The 21601-nt window shown below is 44.5% G+C and overlaps 1 protein-coding gene across 4 annotated transcripts in view; it reads left to right on the forward strand.

Moving 5' to 3' along the window:
- PTPN23 (protein tyrosine phosphatase, non-receptor type 23) overlaps nt 5969–21601 on the forward strand; it is a 62322-nt gene continuing 46689 nt past the window's right edge. For 2 of the 4 annotated variants that reach the window (XM_021068730.1, XM_021068727.1), the window contains exons 1-2: nt 5969–6244; nt 19692–19766. In XM_021068730.1, coding sequence (XP_020924389.1) covers nt 6161–6244; nt 19692–19766 — 159 coding nt within the window. In that variant the 5' untranslated portion in view covers nt 5969–6160. The remainder of the gene's footprint in view (nt 6245–19691; nt 19767–21601) is intronic. The other 2 variants (XM_021068726.1, XM_021068729.1) reach the window with 2 other exon arrangements.

A 21601-nucleotide genomic window follows, 5' to 3' on the forward strand; every position in this document is an offset into this window, starting at 1 on the left:
TGCTTGTCTAATGTTTATTTCCTCTTATATTAAGATAATATCATATTTTTAGACTTTTGGGGTTTTTTTTGGCCATGCTTGATGTGGGATCTCCATTCCCAGACTGGGGATTGTACCCAGGCCACAGCCATGAAAGTACTGAATCCTTGGAGCTCATAAGGTAATGCATTTTTGATGCCGTGTCCTTCTCAGTGTATCATACCAGGAGGCATATAATGTAGATTTATCCCATTGCTGGCATATAATGTAGATTTATCCCATTGCTGGTGATGGTAAATTTCATCACTTGGTCAAGGTGGGGTCTTTCAAGTTCTTCATATAAAGCTACTATTTTCCCCTTTGTAATTATAAGTATATGCAGGGAAATACTATGGGACTATGTAATTACCCTGTTACTTTACTTCTCAAGTGTACTGGTTTTACATTCACTGATGGTTTTCACTGAATTATTAATATGATGGTTGCTGAATAATGGTTTTCTAATTTCATCCTTGTACATCTAGTAAATTGCTTTTTACGGTAGAGAAGAGTTTTTCTCCTTGTCCCCCAATTATTTATTTAAACCTGTGTAAATTCATGTTGTCTTTTATTTGATGGGTTATAATCTCTTACTAACCTTATTTTATTTTGTTGTTCAAATTGTCCCAGATTTGGCAGATGAAGCCTCTTAAGTTGGCTCCTGTGTTTTGTAATGTCCTTTGCTCAACAGAATTTCTTAACTCAAATGAAATTTAATTTATTGATCCTCCTTCATGGCTAGGGCTTTTTATAGCTTGTTTAAGAAATCTTTGGAGTTCCCTGGTGGCACAGCAGGTTAAGAATCTGACTAATATACATGAGGAGGCAGGTTTGAACTCTGGCCTTGCTCAGTGGGTTAAGGATCCGGCATTGCTGAAAGGTGCACCGTAGGTCACAGCTGCAGCTTGGATCAGCGTGGCTGTGGTGTAGGCGGGTGGCTACAGCTCTGATTCAACCCCTAGCCTGGGAACTTCCATATGCAACAGGTATGGCCCTAAAAAAAAAAAAAAGAAGAAGAAGAAGCCGGCATTGGAGTTCCTGCTGTGGTGTGAAGGGATCTGCATCATCTCTGCAGCCCAAGGGTGCAAGTTCGATCCTTGGCCTGGCACAGTGGGTTAAAGGATCAAGTGTTGCCATAGCTAGTGGCATAGGCTGAAACTGTGGCTTGGATCTGATTCCTGGCCTGGGAACTACATAAGCCTCCAGGAGGGCAAAAATGAAGAAGAAATAAAAGAATCTGGCATTGTCACTGCAGCAACTCAAGTCACTTCTGTGGTGCAAGTTTGCTGTGGAAGTTCCTGGGCCAGGGATTGAACCCATGCCACAACAGCAACCCCATTTGGTGCAATGACAATGCCAGATTCTTAACTCACTGTGCCACAAGAGAACTCCCCATCTTGGCTTATTCGTGTCTTACAGGAGTAAGAAAACTCCTCTAACTAGTGTACTGATTGATCAAGAGACAGAACAGGGAATTCCCATTATGTTTCAGTGGGTTAAGAACCCAACTAGTATCCACGAGTATGCAGGTTCGATCCCTGGCCTCGCTGCACAGTGGGTTAAGGATCCAGCGTGTGGCGTAGGCTGCAGAAGCAGCTTGGATCTGGCATTGCTGTGGCTGTTGTATAGGCCAACAGCTGTAGCTCCAGTTAAGACCCCTAGCCTGGGAACTTCCATATGCCACAGACACAGCCCTAAAAAGACAAAGAAATAAATAGAGAAATAGAGAAAGAAAGAAAAAAAGAAAAAGAGGGAGAGACAGAACATTCATAAAACTCTGCAAGCTCTTCTAAGGTTCCTTACTTCAAATCACTTCTCTCGCCAATCCACAAGGAGGACTGCTCCCTGACTTCAAACACTACTGGAAACATGGTGTGGAGAAGGCTCTATCAGTCAGGGTTTTCCAGAGAAACAAAACCATCAGGAGACAGATAGGTAGTAAACAGACAGACACATAGAGTTATTTTAAGGAATTGGCTCATATGACTGTGGAGTTTGGCAAGTCCAAAGTTTGTAGGCCAGGCCAGCAGACCAGAGACTCAGGCATGAGTTGATGTTGCCATCTTGAGGCAGAATTTCTTCTTTTAAGGACACAAGTCATTGGATTAGGGGCTACCTTAACCCAGTATGATCACATTTTATTGATTATATCTGTGAAGACCCTGTTTCCAAGTAAGATCACATTCAGAGATAGCTGGAGGTTAGGACTTCGACATATCTTTTGGGGGATACAATTCAGCCCTTAGCAGACTTCAATTTATTTTTTTTCATCTGGATGACCAACTCATCACGTATTCACTGGTACCCCCTTTCCTCACAGGGCTGCAACACCACCTCTAGAGTGCATTAAGTGGATGTGGAAGTCTTGAGTCTGTTTCTGGGTTCTCCATTCATTTTTGAGGGTCTAATGTTGTGCTCCTAAGCAAATGCCCCATTGTTCCAATTACTCAGCTTTCTAACAAGATTTCTCATTTTGTTCCTCTTCTTTAAGACTTCTAAGGCCTTTGCTTTTCCATATAAATTTGAGAAACAGCTTGTCAACTTCCACACTTCCCAATTTTCTCCTCTGGGTTCACACTCTCTACCCCCGCCCCCCCGTCCCACAGAGGTGATTTGGCTTCTTTGGCTGGCCTAAGTCCACCAAACCCCACCCCAATTCTGCCCCTATGGTATATTCTTCACATGTTTCCTGTGTGTGTCTATACCCCAGACGCCCTAAGAAGATCTTGAAGGAGGATCTGAGTGGTGCAGTTCTGTCTCCACCCTCCCCTCTCTAGGGCTTAGGAAAATGTCCTGGGAATCCACGCCCCAGCTATGGGCCCTTCTTCCTAGTCACCACTCCCCTCCACAGGCTATCAACACAGCAGCCAGTATAACTCTTAAACTTACAGCACATTCTCTGTTCCAAATCCTCCCATGGTTCCCCAGGTCATCCAAGGAGAAGCCCAAATCCTCATTACAGTTTTTGAGACTCTACCCCTTCTGTAGCCCTTACCCATTGCTCTCTGACCCCATCTCCTGCTCTTTCCCACATCTATTTGGCCTCAGCCACCCTGGCCTCCTTGCTGTCCTTCGGGCATGCCAGGCACAGTGGTGCTTATCTACTTTGCATTAACTATTCTCTTCTTCCTTCCTTCCTTTCCTTTTTTTTTTTTTTTTTTTTTTTGGCTATGCCTGTGGCATGCAGAAGTTCCTGGGCCAGGGATTCAACTAGTGACGCAAGCCGCTGCAGTGACAATACTGGATCCTTAATCGCTAGGCCGCCAGGGAACTTCTATTCTCTCTTTCTAGAATTCGGTTCCCCGGGCTATGCCCCTGGCTTGCTCCTTCACTTCCTTCAGATCTCTGCTCAAGGAGTATCTGCTCATTGAAGCCTTCTGAGAATATCTGATATAAAAAAGATATAAAATTGTAAAAGCCCCTCTCCTCACACTCCCACCCACCGTTCCCTTCCATTTTCTTCTTACCTTAGCAGTTGCCATAACAGTTACCAAAGCCATCTCATATACTGTATTTTTTTTTATCATGGTAACGTTTATCTTCCCTCATTAGACTGTAACCTCACGAGGGTAGAGATCTGCCTGTCTTATCCGACAGTGCCTAGAAAGTGCATAGGGCACAGTGAGTGTTGAATAAATATTCATTGAATAAATGAACTAAAAGGAAGGAGACCCAGGCCCAGCCTGGACACTTTTATTTACTTACTGGGAGACCTGAGTGATCTGCTCCTCAGTTCAGGGCTGTGTTCACATCAGCAAAGTGGATCCACATTGGTAAAATGGGGGAGAACATCTGTGTGTCTGTGAGGCTGTTCCATTTCTGACAGGAGGGTTGTCTTGAGAAAGGGTTTAACTGACCTAGCTGAATGGGGTGTTGGCTGCCCCTTGTGATGGGACCTACCCTCCCTCAGTACTGTCCTGTCTTAGACTTCCCTTAACTCCCAAATTTTCCCATCTATGTGAGGAAGTATGTGCATTAGGAGAGCACTTTTAACCCCAGAGACATCCTTCTTGCTGCCTCACTTCCACTGACCCATCCTTACCCCACTGCCTCAAGACCCTCTCATGGGACCTCTTGGTCTTTGATCCCTCTCATAACAATTTCCCTTCATGTCACTGAAACCATGTGTTATGGGCTGAATTGTGTCTCCCAAGATTCATAAGCTTTGGTACTAACCCTCAATACTTCAGAGTTTCAGAGTGTGAATATACGTGGAGATGGATCTTTTTTATTTTTATTTTTTTTGCTTTTTTGCTTTTTAGGGCCGCACTCATGGCATATGGAGGTTCCCAAGCTAGGGGTCCAATCGGCCTACACCACAGCTACAGCAACTCAGATCCGAGCCTCGTCTATGACCTACACCACAGCTCACAAGAATGCCAGATCCTTAACCCACTGAGTGAGGCCAGGGATCAAACTGTCAACCTCATGGTTCCTAATCGGATTTGTTTCCACTGTGCAATGAAGGGAACTCCAGAGATGGAGTCTTTAAAGAGTTAACTAAGAGTTCCCGCTCTGGCATAAAAGGTTAAGGATCCAGCTTTGCTGCAGGTGTGGCAGAGGTCGAAGCTGCAGCTCATATTCCACTCCTGGCCCATGAATTTCCATATGCTGCAGGTGCAGCTGAAAAACACAAAAACAAAAAGAATTAAGTTAACAGGAGGTTATGAGGCCTTAATCCCATATGACTGGTGTCCTTGTAAGAGGAGATTAGGGAGTTCCCGTTGTGGCTCAGTGGTTAACCAATCCGACTAAGAACCATGAGGTTGTGGGTTCAATCCCCGGCCTTGCTCAGTGGGTTGAGGATCCGGCGTTGCCCTGAGCTGTGGTGTAGCTCGCAGACGCGGCTCAGATCCAGTGTTGCTGTGGCTCTGGCGTAGGCCAGCAACTACAGCTCCAACTGGACCCCTAGCCTGGGAACCTCCATATGCCGCAGGAGTGGCCCTAGGCAAGGCAAAAAGACTTAAAGAAAAAAAAAAAAAGGAGATTAGAACATAGACTATGAGAAGACACGGGTAGAAGACATCCATCTACAAACCAAGGAGCAAGGCCTCAGAAGAAACCAACATTGCTGATACCTTGATTTCAGACTTGTGGTCTTATCATCATTTCTCCCACCTATGAGAAGGTGACTCCAAGATAGTCCTCCAGAAACAACTTTTAAGATGCTGGTAAATTTTTCTTTTTCCTTAAAAAAATTTTTATCTTCATGGCCTTGAATTTTCTTTTCTTTTCTTTCTGTTTTTTTTTTTTTTTTTTTTTTTTTTTTTTTTTTGTCTTTTTGCCATTTCTTGGGCAGCTCCTGCGGCATATTGAGGTTCCCGGGCTAGGGGTCGAATCGGAGCTGTAGCTGCCAGCCTATGCTAGAGCCACAGCAAAGGAGGATCCGAGCCGCGTCTGTGACCTACACCACAGCTCACGGCAACGCCGGAACCTTGACCCACTGAGCAAGGGCAGGGGTCGAACCCACAACCTCATGGTTCCTAGTCGGATTCGTTAACCACTGCGCCACGACAGGAACTCCTCTTTTCTTTCTTTCTTCTTCATTTTTTTAAATTTTGGTAAGATGTACCTATCGTAAAGTCTGTCATTTTAACCTTTTTTTTTTTTTTTTTTTTTCTTTTTCGGCCGTACCTGCAGCAGGCAGTTCCCAGGCAGGGGATCAAATCCTAGCTGCACCTGCCACCTACGCAGGGCAGTGCTGGATCCGGACCCTGCGCCGCAGATGGAACTCCTACAGGACTGTTTTTTAATGTCCTTCCCCTGAGTAGAGAACGCTAAGGGCTGTAGCCAGACCTGGCAGGTTTACTTTGCTCTGGAGAAGTAAACCAGTAGGCGCCCTGCCTGGAAGATCAGTGCAGAAAGACTACTACTCCCAGAAACGCTTTCGCCGCTGGCTGGAGATTTTGCCCTCTACGCCCTAGTCTCACGCGGAGGAGATTGAGCATGCGCAACGGAAACTGATCCTGGACGCAAGGCTGCGCGGACGGGGACTGCATCTCCCAGCAGGCCCTGGGGGCTTTTTTTTCATCCCCGCGTGACAAGCGACTTCCGGCGTGGAGGGGCGGTGCGGTGCGCGCGGTTGAGCCCCTGCTGTTAAAGCTAGGGAAGCTGCTGGGTGGCAGGGGGAGCGCCAGCCGCCATGGAGGCCGTTCCCCGCATGCCCATGATCTGGCTGGACCTGAAAGAGGCCGGTGACTTCCACTTTCAGTCAGCCGTGAAGAAGGTGAGTGCGCCTCCCACCCCCCACCCCCCACTTTTCCGGGGTATCTCCGTCGTCCGCCAGCGCGTGACGCCCCCTGCGCGTCCATTCTCTCCCAGGCCCTGTCGCAGGGTCGGGTGAGGCAGGAACGGCCTCCGCTGACTTTCCTTAGCCTGGTCCACCCACGCGAGACCGCAGACCATTTTCTCTTCTCGCCCGCCCGGGGCTAGCTCCCGCTGTCTGGTTGGAACCAGCTTTTCCACTTCTGGCCCAGGGCTATCCACGGTTCCCACCAAGGCACCTCACTTCCTCTGTGTGACGCTCTGGATCTAGTTCTGCCCGCCCCCTTTTCACGCCAGGACTGTCCCACGGAGATCAGTGGGCGTCCCCCTGTGACCGTCTGGGTGGAATGGTTGTGCCCGGCGCTCGGTGCGCAATCAGTCCACGACCCGACTAGGATGAGGATGACCCACTGGAATGCTTGATCTGCGATTGGAGTTTCTCTGACATTTGATGCAATTCTCTTCTGATCTCAGAAGAACTCTAATCTGGATCCCATTTGGACCAAAAGATGCAGTTCCATGTCATCTGGGGGAGGGTTGCTGCTTTTCACGACTGCTCAGAGAGGATAAACAGTGTTGAAGCTCCTGGAGAGACCTTCGCAGTCGTTTGTTGAATCTTCATTTGGAGGGAGGAATCAGGCAGGTTTAGCCTTAATGGAGGGAAGGGAACGCTATGGCGAGATCATGTATGGCCGGTACAAAATGGGGCCAGGTTTGTCGACTGGGAATCAGGTGCTGTCTGAGGCATGTATCTACTGCCTTGGGAAGGACCACTGGTAGCATTGAGAGTAAGAGGGGAAGTGAAAAGTAAAACCAGGAGGCCCTTGGAGTTTGACATCCTTGTGGTTTTAGCACAGCGTCTGCCAAAAGCTAGATGGTGCACCACTCAGGTGCTTGAGAAAAGAAATAGAAGAAAGAAAATTGGTTAAAAAGTAGTTTCCCAAGAAGCTCTCTCTTTCTCTCTTTACACCCCTGCCTTAGTTCAGATACTAACAGTTTGTATTCCTTTGGGTCTATAATTTAATGTCTTTGGGCATCTTTTCCCTCAGTTGTAAGACCAGGAAGTTAGATTAGTTGATCTAAAATTCCAGAATCTTGTTAGCTCTGTCCAAAACTTGGGTCTTTTCTCCATCTGGTCCTTCCTTTTTTTCTTTTTTTGGCTGCCCTGCAGCATTTGGAGTTCCCAGGCCAGGGATCAGATCTGAGCCACGGTTTTGACCAGTGCCATAGCTGTGGCAACGCTGGATCCTTAACCCATTGTGCCAGGTGGGGGATTGAACCTGAGTCCCACTGCTCCAGAGATGCTGTGGATATTGTTACACCACAGCAGAGAGCTCCTCCCTCTGCTCTTTTATACAAGTACAATTGGATGAATTTCTGTAAAAGACAACAAAACTCCTTTGTTTCGTAGTTCATCCGTAACCCATTTAGAGTTCTCTCTGACCTACCCCAGTTCTTTCAGCATTTCTTCAGGGCCCAGTATGTGCTTCTGTGTTCTTCTAATACAAGTATCCCAGATTCTTTTCATAGCCACTTTTGTTCCCTTAATATTCTCTGTATGTTTGGTCTTCTATGCATTTGGTTGTGAAATTCCATCCGGACCAGCTCTCATCTTTGCCCTGTAGGGTGGGGCTGGGGCTTGTTTTTAATGTCTGTTTATTGGTTCTGTTTGTCTTTCAAGGTCCTGTTTAAGCTCTGTCTCATCCATAAGCCTTCTTTCGTCTGGATTAATCTTTCCCTTCTCTGAATCTCTAACTCTTTTTTTTTTTATCTTTTTCTTGGTGACAGTTATGTGCGCCGTTTACCCTCCCCCCCCCCCACACTGAATGGTAAATTTCCTGAGAGACATCTCCATGCAACTCATAATCTAGCAGGGGCCATTCTACATAGTTGGCATGCAGGAAAATGTTTCTCAATTGACCGAATGACAGTTGAGAGGAAATTAAGAGATAGTGGCATAAATTTATGGAAATTCAGTGGATAAAATCTTAGCTCAGGAACTCCTTGGAAATCTTTTTGTTTGAGTTTAGCCTCTGATGCTCTTTTCACTCACAGCTAGCCCTCAAGGTACTACGTGAGCAGTGATTTCCCTGGAAGCCCTGGGCCTCCATGACAGGAGTTGCTCTTGAGCCATTTACTAAGGTGTTATCAGATGCTGATGAAAAAATTCATTTCTTAGACATCAGCTCTTTGATTCCTTATTTTGAGGAAAGGGAAAGGTCCCACTATTTATTTGATAGGTTAAGATTGTGGCATGTATTTACATAAACCCACTGAAAAGGAATAGCAGTCTATGGTGGGTGGGCTGAGCTCTAGAATGGCCAGCTCCCTCAGGTGCTAGAGTGCAGAGTAGACTGCAGTAGCCACTGCACCTGGGAAATCTTCCTGACCTGGCTTCTCTCCCCAACCCTAGAGCCCACACTGTGCCTTCTGCCATGGGTAACCTTTTTCATTTCTGAATTGAGCTTCAGGAACCTTCACCAATGATTTGGAGCTTGAAGGGTAGAATTTAATTTAGGATAGTAGGGTGAAAATTGGCTCTGTTGAGGTTGACGTGTTGAGTACCATGCTGAGCCCTGAAATAATAAGAGACAGTCCTTCTTTTCATGGAATTCCTAGTCTGGTAGAGGAAGTTTAAAAATCCTATTGTGACATCAGTGGATGAGTAGAAGTATATGCAGTGTAGAGAAGTACCAGCCTAAGGAGGGGCCATTAGGAAAAACTTACCAAGGAGCTGGGTTTTGAGGAACAAGTAGGTGTTTTCAAGGAAGGTAAAGCATTTCTTTGTGACACCTGGGCTTTTGAAAAAACCTGTCATAATGATTAGTATTGGTTTTCATTCCTGATGGATATAGCTTCATTTATGGAATAATGTGGAGTAAGAACCAGGAGAACAGAAATCTGGCTTTAAATTTCAGTGCCAAGTTTTAGGTTGGGATACCTGGACTGACATAATTTTTTAATGGAGAAATACTACTAGGCTTGCAGCTTCTTACCTGTGTTTTAGAGCCCAGAGTGCTGACTCACTGGAAACTACTAATGAAGGACGACTCCTGTGCTCTTCACCAGTGAGTGATTTGGCCACAGATGTTCGTATTTGAAGTTCTTTTTCTCTTTTGTCCCAAAACACCTGCCCTTAACCAGCTGTACTTGAGCTCAAGTCAGGCTTACTTGGACTGAGGTGTTATATCCATCCCTGATTGATTCATTGAACAAATAGTTATTAAGTGACTATTATATGTTAGCCCTGGGAGTTCAGTACTCTCTGTGATGGTGAAAATCCCTGTACTCATGGAGCTTACCTTCTAGTGATCCACACAGTAAACCATTTTCAAGGGCAGAGGTACCATAGTAGCCACCCTACCAACCAGGTGGCTTTTTGGCCTTTTCACTCTTCCCTCTTTTGCTGGATTGATCTCTCTGTATCTTCACTTTCCCAGCAGGTTCTTCCACAGAAATTGTCTGCTGTTCAAGGCCTGCTACCACTTTGCTTCATCCTGCCTCTCTAATTTAGATCTTACCAGGCCTCTCTCATAGGAGCTTTCAGCCTCTTCCATATCTGGTCATTATCCTTGTTCCAATCTTTACTGGAATTCCTTTCCTCCTGTTCATCACCCAGGTTGAACTCCTGGGTATCTCCTTGGCGTCCCTTTACCTGCCTGGCAGTTGTACCACCCTTCTCCCAATTCAGACACTCCTTTCAGTTGACCTGTACCACAGCACGAACACTCTTATTGCCTCTTCTTACTGTTCATCTTATTCACATGGAGGTAGAGCCTGGTTTTCAGGTTTGTGGAATTTTTCTCCCCTTCCAGCTGACTCTTACAAACTTTGTCCCACACATTGAGAGAGAAATTAGATGACTAGAGACCTATAAGTACCTGGCTTCTGAACAGTGTTGAGCACAGGATATTGCCAGTTGCTTGTGGTGATGACCTGTTTTTTTTTTTTGTCTTTTCAGAGCAGAACCCACGGCATATACAAGTTCCCAGGCTAGGGGTCAAATCAGAGCTACGGCTGCTGGCCTGTGCCATAGGCACAACTATGCCAGATCCAAGCTGCGTCTTCAACCTACAGCACAGCTATCTGCAACTCCGGATCCTTTAACCCACTGAGTGAGGCCAGGGATTGAACCCACCACAATGGCAACTACCCCCCCCCCCCATCATGACCTGTTTTATCTCTTATCACAGATTTGAAATCACTTGAGCTGGTCTGCTTAAGCTTGTCAGCCCACTTGGGTTTATTGCAGACTGGCCCTGGGTACAGATGCCCTGGATGTTCATTATTCTCTGACTTTAATCTCTCAATCTCTCTCCCTCTCCCTCTCCCTCTCCCTCTCCCTCTCCCTCTCTCTCTCTCTCTCTCTCTCTCACACACACACACACACACACACACACACAAGTTCCAAGGTGGCCTAACAGTTAAGGATCTGGCACTATCGCTGCTGTGGCTTGGGCTCCATCCCTGGCCTGGGAACTTCTGCATGTCGTGGATGTGGCCAAAAAAAAAATTTTTCATGCACAAAAGTTATTTTGCACCTGACTCTTTACTTGGGAAGTTAACAAATGCTGTGTACTTAACAAGTGTTGGTTGAATGAGCTCGTCTAGTTCTAGCACCCTTTAGAGGATGTAACTTGAGTGGGTATAACCTCAGTCGTCCTCACCAGTGTTATTCAGACACTTTGAGGGGCCATTTAGAAGAAATGTGGGAGCGAGGTCTTGGTTATGTAGGGATTAGATGAGGTGAGGATGAAGGTCTGTTCTCATCCCCAGTGCTCTTGGCATGTAATTTGGTTTTGGGCTTGCTGATACCAAGGGACTGAAGATTTCCCTTGGCAGTAACATTAATCTCACTTGAAATTCAGTAACAGAACATAATATTATATTAATTAACAGTACTATATGTGGGATTCAATTTTATGTAGAGTAGCCTGAGAAAGTCCTCATATTTGAGTCAATCCTGCAAGTGGAGAGAAAAAGAAATAGAGTGTGTATGGTGAATAAATGTAGTACCAACACCTGTGATGTCTTTTATTGCCTTTTCTTCTTGGGTTATTGCATTAATTAGCACTATGAAATTCTAAGATGTTATATTAAATTAAGAGCAAAAACTAAACACCCCCATCATCCGGGGGTGGGGAGGGCGCGACAAAAATACCATAAAGAAGAGAATGAGAACATGGCTTGTACCAGAGAATGTGACACAAAAGGAACATCCTTAGGTCAGGACTCAGGAAGTATGACTTGAAGTTCTACCACTGCCCTTGCTCATCTCTGATTCCCATTTTTCTAGTCTACAAAAGAATGACAGGACCCAGGATAGGTGTTTCCAGTGATCTCATCTGCCTACCAAATTCTGTGTCATTTGTTGTTTGGATTTTTGGCTGTGACTGTGGCATGCGGAAGTTCGAAAACCAGGGATTGAACCCGTGCTGCAGCAGCGACCCAAGCCACAGCAATGACAATACCAGATCCTTAACTCACTGAGCCACCAGCGAACTCCTGCCATCTGTTGCTGGGTAAGAGTAGATCGTAGAACTAGTATAGTCATTGGAACCAGACAGACCTTGGTTTAGATCTGCCTCTTCAGCTTAATAGCTGGGGTGACCTTAAGCTACTACAAAAAATTACATCACTAATCTGGGCCTCATTTTTCTCACCAGTAACACGGAACTAATAATAAACCTTATAAGCTTGTGGGAAGCAAGAGTTAATGCATTTGAGTCACTAGTACGGGTCTTGGCATATTGTAAATAATATTTTTAGTTTGGCAACCTCTTTCTCTGTTTAGGAAATAGCTCAAGTCTTATGACAGCTCTGTGAGTTAGTAGGTAATATTAACTACATTTTATTTTTATTTTATTTTTTTGCTTTTTACGGCCGCACCCACAGCATATGAAGGTTCCCAGGCTAGGGGTCTAATTGGAGCTACAGCTGCCGGCATACACTACAGCCACAGCAACCAACGCCAGATTCTGCAACCTACACCATAGCTCATGGCAGTGCTGGATCCTTAACCCACTGAGCGAGGCTAGGGATTGAACCTGCAACCTTGTTGTTCCTAGTCGGTTTTGTTTCTGCTGAGCCACGACAGGAACTCCTTAACTACATTTTAGATGAAAAACAAAGAGCAGATCGCACAGCAACCCAGGGGCACAGCCAGGATTCACTCTGTCTTGGTATTTTTCTCTAGAAATGGTCTTTCCATTCATTTCCTCTCTTTTATTTTTTTATTTATTTTTTGTCTTTTCTAGGGTCGCTTCCTGCGGCATATGGAGGTTCCCAGGCTAGGGGGTCTAATCGGAGCTGTAACTGCCAGCCTACGCCAGAGCCACAGCAACGTGGGATCCGAGCCGCATCTGCGACCTACACCACAGCTCAGGGCAACGCAGGATCCTTAACCCACTGAGCAAAGCCAGGGATTTAACCCACAATCTCATGGTTCCTAGTCGGATTCGTTAACCACTGCGCCACGATGGGAACTCCTATTCTCTCTTTGAAAAAAAAAAAAAAAAATGTGTGTGTGTGTATATATTTATCTATTTATTTTATGTATTTATTTATTTTGTGCTTTTTAGGGCCACACCTGCAACATATGGAAGTTCCCAGGCTAGGTCAGCTATAGCAAAGCCATAGCTGAGCTGTGTCTGTGATTTAGCTTATGGCAATGCTGGATCCTTAACCCACTAAGCAAGGCCAGGAATGGAGCCCGCATCCTCATGGATAACTAGTTGGATTCCTTTCCATCGCACAACAACAGGAATTCCCTGTGTGTGTGTGTGTGTGTGTGTGTGTATGTGTGTGTGTGTGTGTGTGTGTGTGTGTGTGTAGTGTATTTTTTTTTTTTGGTCTTGCTGCACCTGCAGCATACGGAGGTTCCTAGGCTAGGGGTCTAATTGGAGCTGTTGTCGCTGGCCTATGCCAGAGCCACAGCAATGCCACATCTGAGCCACATCTTTGGCTTACACCACAGCTCACAGTAACGTCAGAACCATAACCCACTGAGCAAAGCCAGGGGTCGAACCTGCATCCTCATGGATGCAAGTCTGATTCGTTTCCACTGCGCCATGTCGGGAACTCCTCCTATTTTTTTTATTAAAGTGTAGTTGATTTATAATTTGCCAATTTCTGCTGTATAGCTAAATGACTCAGCCATACATATATGTGCATTCTTTTTGTTATATTATTTTTCATCATGGTCTATGCTAGGAAATGAGATATAATTCCCTCTGCTATAACAGCAGGACCTCTTTGTTTATCCATTTTAAATGTAATGGTTTGCATCTACTAACCCCAAACTTCCAGTCCATCCTCACTCCATCCCCCTTGGCAGCTGCAAGTCTGTTCTCTATGTCTGTGAGTCTGTTTCTGTTTTGTAAATAGGTTCATTTGTGCCATATTTTATCTTTTTTTTTTTTTTTTTTTTCTTTTTACGGTTGCACCTGTGGCATATGGAAGTTCCTGGGCTAGGGGTTGAATCCAAGCTGAAGTGGCAGGCCTATGCTGCAGCCACAGCAACACTGGATCCGAGCTGCATCTGTGACGTATGTCATAGCTTGTGGCAATGCTGGATCCTTAATCCACTGAGTGAGGCCAGGCATTGAACCCACATCCTCAGGGACTAAATCAGGTCCTTAACCCACTAAGCCACATTGGGAACTCCTGTGCCGTATTTTAGATTCTACATGTAAATGACATCATGTGGTATTTATCTTTCTCCTTCTGACTGACTTCACTTAGTATGAAAATCTAGTTGTATCCATGCTAATGCAAATGGCATTATTTCATTCTTTTTTATGGCTGAGTAGTATTCCATTGCACATATGTGCTACAACTTTTTTTATCCATTCCTCTATTAATGGACACCTAGGTTGCTTCCATGTCTTGGCTGTTGTGAATAGTGCTGCTAAGAATATAGAGGCACATTTATCTTTTTGAATTGTAGGTTTGTCTGGATATATGCTCAGGGGTGGGATTGCTGAATCATATTGTAGTTCTATATTGAGTTTTCTGAGGAACCTCCATGCTTTTTTTCATAGTATGGAAATTTACATTCCCACCAGCAGTGTAGGAGGGTTCCCTTTTCTCCATACCCTCTCCATTGTTTGCTATTTGTAGACTTAGTAATGGTAGCTATTCTGACTGGTGTGAGGTGGTACCTTATTATAGTCTTGATATGCACTTCTCTGGTAATTATCAGTGTTGATAATTTGCCTTCATTTGCCTACTAGCTATCCATATGTCTTCTTTGGAGAAATATCTGTTTAGGTCTTCTGCCCATTTTTCGATTGGGTTGTTTGGTTTGTTGTTGTTGTTGAGTTGTGTTTATTTTCTGGAGATTAAGCCCTTGTTGGTTGCATAATTTGCAAATATTTTTTCCCATTCTGTAGATTGTCTTTTTGCTTTGTTTATGGTTTCCATTCTCTTATTGTTTTATGCTTATAACTATCTCCCCACCCCCTGATATGTTTTCAGTTGACATAATTTTGTTCCTAGGTCTCATTGTTCCCCAGAAAAGGATCCTAGCTACTCCAAAGCCTGCTGAACTCTGAAGGTTCCCTGGTCCTCCCAATTCCAACTAGCTGTTAGTTGTGTAGGTGCACTTGGGTCCTGTCAATGCCATCTAATTTCTTACTCTTGATCTGTGGTGCCAAGTCCCAAGGTCTGTCTGCTAATGAGCCTTCCTTCTCAGGCTCTGTCAATATCTTCAAATCCTGACCAGACCTTTTTCTGAGCTCTGCAGAGAATGGTCTATAGAATGACTGACTGAAAGATGGTCTTTTTTACTCTAGCACCTTCAGCTGCCTTTTTTCTCTGTTCAGTGAGGGGAATGATCACGTCATAGGGGATTTTGTTAGAATTTAAAAAAAAATAACCTGTTTTCACTGACTCACTGTGTGGCGGGAGATTCATTTTTCTCTTCCCATTTTTTAGTTATATATGAGAATCATATTTAAACAGTAGAAATGGGAGTTCCTGTCGTGGCGCAGTGGTTAACAAATCCGACTAGGAACCATGAGGTTGCGGGTTCAATCCCTGCCCTTGCTCAGTGGGTTAAGGATCCGGTGGTGCTGTGAGCTGTGGTATAGGTTGCAGACACGGCTCGGATCCCGCGTTGCTGTGGCTCTGGTGTAGGCCGGTGGCTACAGCTCCGATTCAACCCCTAGTCTGGGAATCTCTATGTGCCGTGGGAGTGGCCCTAGAAATGGCAAAAAGACAAAAAAAAACAAAAAACAAGAAACACCCCAGTAGAAATGGATTGGTCTGATGTGTGGTTAAGAACAGGCCCTGAGGCCCAAATGCCCTAACTAACTGCTTTACCTCAGTTTCCTCATTTCCTCACCTATAAAATGATGACAATGATCATGTCTACCTGTTTGGTTTGTTTGTTAGGATCGAGGGACTTATTAGGCACTTGGCACAATGCCTGGCCTATGGATAGGAGATCAGTGAGTATTTGCTACTGATCTTGGAGGAGGAATGAGACAGGTAGAAGGTTTATTCCAGGGGCAGTTTGCTGGGGGCGAAGGTAGCATCTCTCTTTCCTTCACCCTTGTATGACCAGTAAGGATGGAGCTTCTTAGCCATGTCAGGCGAAGCATGGCTTTTAGGACTCAGATATCCCTTTAATCCCTTCGGCCTCTATCCCAAGGAGCTTCTAGGCTCCACTTTTACTCCTTTTCTCTAGCCTTAAGGTGAGCAAACAAAAATCTTTTGCTAAAAGGAATCAGTCAAAGAAAGGACATATTCCTATTTGTATAGTTAAGTTTTACCTTATGGCTCAGGGCACGTTTTATATTTGTGGATTTGGTAGGAGGGGGTGAGGGATTGGCTACAGAGTGAGGACTGTAAACCAAGAGCCCTTAAATGGGCTTCACAGTATCTGTGAACCTCCTAAACCTGTTGGCAGTTTTTTCTGTTTATGTGTAGTTGAATGTAGGGAGATTCTTTCATGGTCTTTATTGTATTCTCAAAGGACTGCAGAGGCTAAAAACCACTGATATAGGAGAAAGTGTTTTTTAGGTCAGCAATTCTTAAAACATTGGTTTTCCAGATTTCAGCCATACAGAAAAGTTGAAAGAATAATGCAATGCTTGGCCAAGTTCTCTCTACCTAATTTTGATAGTTATAGTGCACCATATTTGTGTTTTTTCTCTCTCCCCCCCCCACACACACGTGTGTGTGTGTGTATCCCATAAACCTTTGAAAACAAGTTGTACACATCTCAGCACATCCTAAGAGATATTCTCCTGTATAACCACAATGCTATTATCACATCTAAGAAAATCCACAGAAATTTTCTACTGACTTCTATGTATGTGTGTATATGTATATATATATTTGTATATATGTATGTATTTTATTTTTTTCTTTTTAGAGCTACACTGTGGCATATGGAAGTTCCCAGGCCAGGGGTTGAATCTAAGCTGCAGCTGCTGGCCTACACTACAGCCACAGCAATACGGGATCTGAGCCGCATCTGCGACCTACACTACAACTCATGGCAACGCTGTATCCTTAACCTACTGAGCGAGTCCAGGAATTGAACCCTCAGCCTCATGGATTGCTAGTCGGATTCATTTTCGCTGCACCACAACAGGAACTCCTGTGACTTATATTTAAATTTCACCTGTTGTCCCCAAAATGTCTTTTTTCTTTTCCTTTTTTTTTGGCCCCGCCCTTGGTGTATGAAAGTTCTGGGCCAGGGATCAAATCTGAGCAACACCTTTGACCTACACCACATCTGTGGCAATGCTGGATTCTTAACCCACTGCACTGGGCCAGGGATAGAATCCGTGCTGCCACAGAGACAATGCTGGGTTCTTAACCTGATGCACCACTAGCAGGAACTCCCCAAAACATCTCTTACACTGTTTTTTTTTTTTTTTTTTTTTTTTTTAAAACTCAGATCCAGTCAGGGTTCCCATATGGTATTTAGTTGTTCTTTTTTTTTTTTTTTTTGTCTTTTTGCTATTTCTTGGGCCGCTCCCGTGGCATATGGAGGTTCCCAGGCTAGGGGTCAATCGGAGCTGTAGCTACCAGCCTATGCCAGAGCCACAGCAACACAGGATCCGAGCCATGTCTGCAACCTACAGCACAGCTCACGGCAATGCTGGATCGGCAACCCACTGAGCAAGGGCAGGGATGGAACCCGCAACCTCATGGTTCAGATTCGTTAACCACTGTGCCATGACGGGAACTCCTGTTCTTATTTTTTTTTTCTCTCTTAATCTGGAAGTCTCCTCCTCCCCGCCCCCTTAATGATAACTGGTTTTTCAAAGAGGCTGAGTTGATTGTTGAGTAAAATGTCCTAACCTCTCAATTTTTCTGAGTGTCTCCTTTAGTATTATTTGATTTGTTTGTCCATCCTCTGCATTTCCTGTAAAGGCAACCATTTATTGAGTATCCAGCCCATCTAATCAGGCCCCTGCCATTCTTGACACAATCATTGTTGGGGTGGGGTTGGTCACTGGTGTGACCCTGCCATGAGGCACACAGTCTGATGAATGCACATTCAGAATGTACATGGAATGTGAGGAGAATGGCAGCTAATGCTCAAGGAAGTGACATTTCAGGTGCATCTTAGTGGAGGAGGTGGGGACAACCTGTGGACAAGCATTGAGACCTGAGAGCAGTAATTCCAAAGTCCTTTTGGCTGGGTGTCCCTTTGAGCTGAAGGCTGTTGGGAGCAGGTTGTAAGGGACTATGAACTCTGCTGAGGAGATGAGATTTGGTCCTGGAGGTTTGGGGAGCCACTTTTGCACATTCTTTTCAGATTACAGTTTTTCTCTTTAGATTACAGCTCATTTCCCATAATTTCACTGTCCTGAGAAAATCAAATTTTTATTTATTTTTTCCCTGGGTGTGTGTGTGTTTCAGAAGGATTTAAAGTTAGGAGTGATGTCGGAGTTGTGTTAGACAGAGGAATCTGGCCACTAGGTGAGGGGTGGACTTGAAGGAGGTGGGATGTCTAGGCCAGAGGTGGCAAGGGGGTTAGGGAACTTTTGAGAGGTAAAACCAACGGAAGAGGGGGTCAGGTCAGCAGTTTAGAACTATGGCCAGATGGTGCAGACATAAGGTCAGCAATAGTCTCCCTTCCGCCTCTCCCTCCTCTCCCTTTCCCTGCCAGGCAGGTAGGAGTTGTCACATAACCTTCCAGGTTTCTTTGTGGCTGATTCCTTAGCCATGGAAGGGACCCCAGGGAAGGTGCGAGTGTGCTACTGGACAGAGCAGGCTACTCCTTAGCTTGTCGCACCTCCTTCCTTCTCCACCTCACAAACCTTGTTTAGAGCCTTCAGGAACCTTGTGAGTTGGGCATTGGTGCCCTTAGTGTTTGTGGAATGATTCAATCTGGCCACCTGTCGCTAACCCAGACACCAGGCAGCAGATACTGCAGCCTTAGTCTGTTGGTCCTCGGTGAACAAGGGCCCCTTTGGTCCAGGCTGTGCCTCCAGTCTGGTGAGTCTGCTCAATGTCCAGGATAGTCAGCTCTTGATCTTGAGGTGCTGAGTCCTCTTGTGGACAGGCATGCCAGCTCCCTTTCTGATGTGGGCAGTGACCTTTCCCTCTCCCCTTCTTCCATCACACATCCACAGGCCTTTCTTCAGCAATGAGGATACTGCATGTCCTTTATTTCTGTGGTGCTCTTTCCCAGCCGGGAGGGTTGAGCTGGTCTAGAAGGCTTTGTGCTCTCCCTCTTCTTTTGTTCTTCTTCCTGTATTTGCTCTCAGGTCAGGATTATGGTTGTGACCCTGAATTCAGCAAGGCTCAGTGCTTGAGGGAGGCTTGAATTTGTAGCCCATTTTGGGATGCTTAGCAGGATCCTATTCTAGCCAGCTGAGTTCTCTGGCTTACTGAGCTGGCACAATTCTGGGCCTCACAGTCCTGCAGCAGGGTGGGTGGGCCAGCCACATGTTCTAGTTGAGTCATCCAGTCTTATTTCCCATTTTGCTCAAAGGTTGAGGCTCCCCTGGTCAGCATCTTGGTGCTGCCTCATTTTTTATGGGGGCGGGGGAGGCCGCACCCACGGCATGGAAGTTCCCAGGCTAGGGGTCAAATTGGAGCTATAGCTACTGGCCTACAACACAGTCACATGGGATCCAAACCTTGTCTGCAACCTACACCACAGCTAACTGCAACGCCAGATCCCCAACCCACTGAGCAAGGTCAGGGATCGAATCTGCATCCTCATGGATACTAGTTAGATTCATTTCTGCTGCGCCACAATGGGAACTCCCCATGCTGCCTCATTATTGAGGTTAGGTTCCCAGTGGCCCAGGAGAAGAGCTTGGGTCTGGTCTCCATCCTGAGTGCTGGCTGGTGAATGTGGAGGACTCAGAGGGCAGGAGTGGGAGCAGGGAAGTCTGTTCTATCCCTGATCTACAGTCTTCTTTCTCTCTCTCTAGTTTGTCCTGAAGAATTATGGAGAGAACCCAGAAGCCTACAATGAAGAACTGAAGAAGCTAGAGTTGCTCAGACAGGTAGGAGGATAATATTTTATACAGGCATGAACAGAGTTGGTTTGATAGGGAGGTAAATTCAAAACCACTTGGAGCTGTGTTCTTATTTTAATTCAGTATTTTATCCTCTGTAAAAGCAGCAACATTAATTATAGAAAAATTTTGAAATACAAAAATAAAAGGCAAAAAGAAAAAACCCTATTTATAATTTTTTGTATATATATTTTAAAATTTTATTTATAAATGCTATATAAAACCAAAGTTGGATTGGACGCCACTTACATTGCGTCTGTAGCCTGCATTTTTCACTTAACCTACTGCTGTGGATGTGTTTCTGTATCAGTGAACATACAACATTTCTGATGGCCTGTGATCATTATATTGTCCCATAATTTAATCAGTTTCCTCTTAGAGATCATTAGGTGATTTCAGTTTGTCTTCATTGTAAATTTAACCCATGACAGATTTCCTATTATGGCTCAGTGGTAACGAACCTGACTAGTATCCACGAGGACGCAGGTTTGATCCCTGACCTCACTCAGTGGGTTAAGGATCTGGCATTGCCATGAGCTGTGTGTGGTGGAGGTCACAGATGCAGCTCAGATCCTGAGTTGCTGTGGCTGTGGTGTAGGCTGGCAGCTGTAGCTCCAATTTGACCCCTAGCCTGGGAACTTCTATATGCTGCAGGTGTGGCCCTAAAAAGCAAAACAAACAAATAAACAAACATAAAAAACCCTATCTATCTATATCTATATCCGTATACATACATTTTATGTCTGTATACCCTTGGGCATTGAAAGATTGTTTCTGTAGGGAATAGTGGATAAAAGATGCACTTGTTTCTGTTTACACCCCCAGTATGGTAAATGCCTGCCCCTTTTCAGTTCTGGTAGTCTGATGGGTGGAAAGGTAGTTAATTTTAATTTTCAGTTATTTGGTAATTAGTAAGGTTGTGTTATCTGTCTTCTTTTAGGAGTTGTCTGTTAATGACCTTTATTTTTTTATTAGGGTATTATACCTTTTTTCTTACTAATTTATAAGACTGAATCATATATTAATGATATTGCTACTTTGTCTTGTAAGATTCAAATATTTTTCTCAGACTCGTTTTTGTTTATTGTGTTTTATTTTTTATATTTTTAAAATTTTATTGAAGTATTATTGATTTAAAATGTGATAATTTCTGCTGTAATCAGAGTGATTCAGATTTATGTATATAAAAGCACACACACACACATATCCATTTTTTTTCAGTTTCTTTTTTCATATAGGTTATCGCAGAATATTGAGTAGAGTTCCTTGTGCTATATAGCAGTTCTCTGTTGACCATCTGGTCCTCATACAATAGTGTGCATATGCCAGTCCCAAACCCCCAGTTCCTCCCTCCTTCTGTCCTTTCCCTTTAGTAACTATAAGTTTGTTTTCAAAGTCTATGAGTCAATTTCTATTTTATAAATAAGTTCACTTGTATTTTTTATTTTAGATTCCACATGTAAGTGATATCATATGGTTTTTGCCTTTTTCTTTCTGGCTTCACTTAGTCTGATAATCTGTATGTCCATCTATGTTGCTGCAGTTGGCAGTATTTCATTCCTTTTTATGGCTAACATTCCATTGTATGTATGTACCACATCTTCTTTATCCATTCCTCTGTTGATGGAGATTTAGGTTGCTTCCATGTCTTGCCTGTAGTAAATAGTGCTGCAGCGAATATTGTGGTGCATATACTTTTTCCCCCTTTTTATGACTGCATTTGTGGCATATGCAAGTTGCCAGACTAGGATTCTAATTGGAGCTGCAGCTGCAAGCCTTCATCACAGCCACAACAACACTGGATCCAAGCTGCATCTGAAACC

Source organism: Sus scrofa, chromosome 13, assembly GCF_000003025.6.
Source record: "Sus scrofa isolate TJ Tabasco breed Duroc chromosome 13, Sscrofa11.1, whole genome shotgun sequence".
NCBI classification, from domain to species: Eukaryota; Metazoa; Chordata; class Mammalia; order Artiodactyla; family Suidae; genus Sus; species Sus scrofa.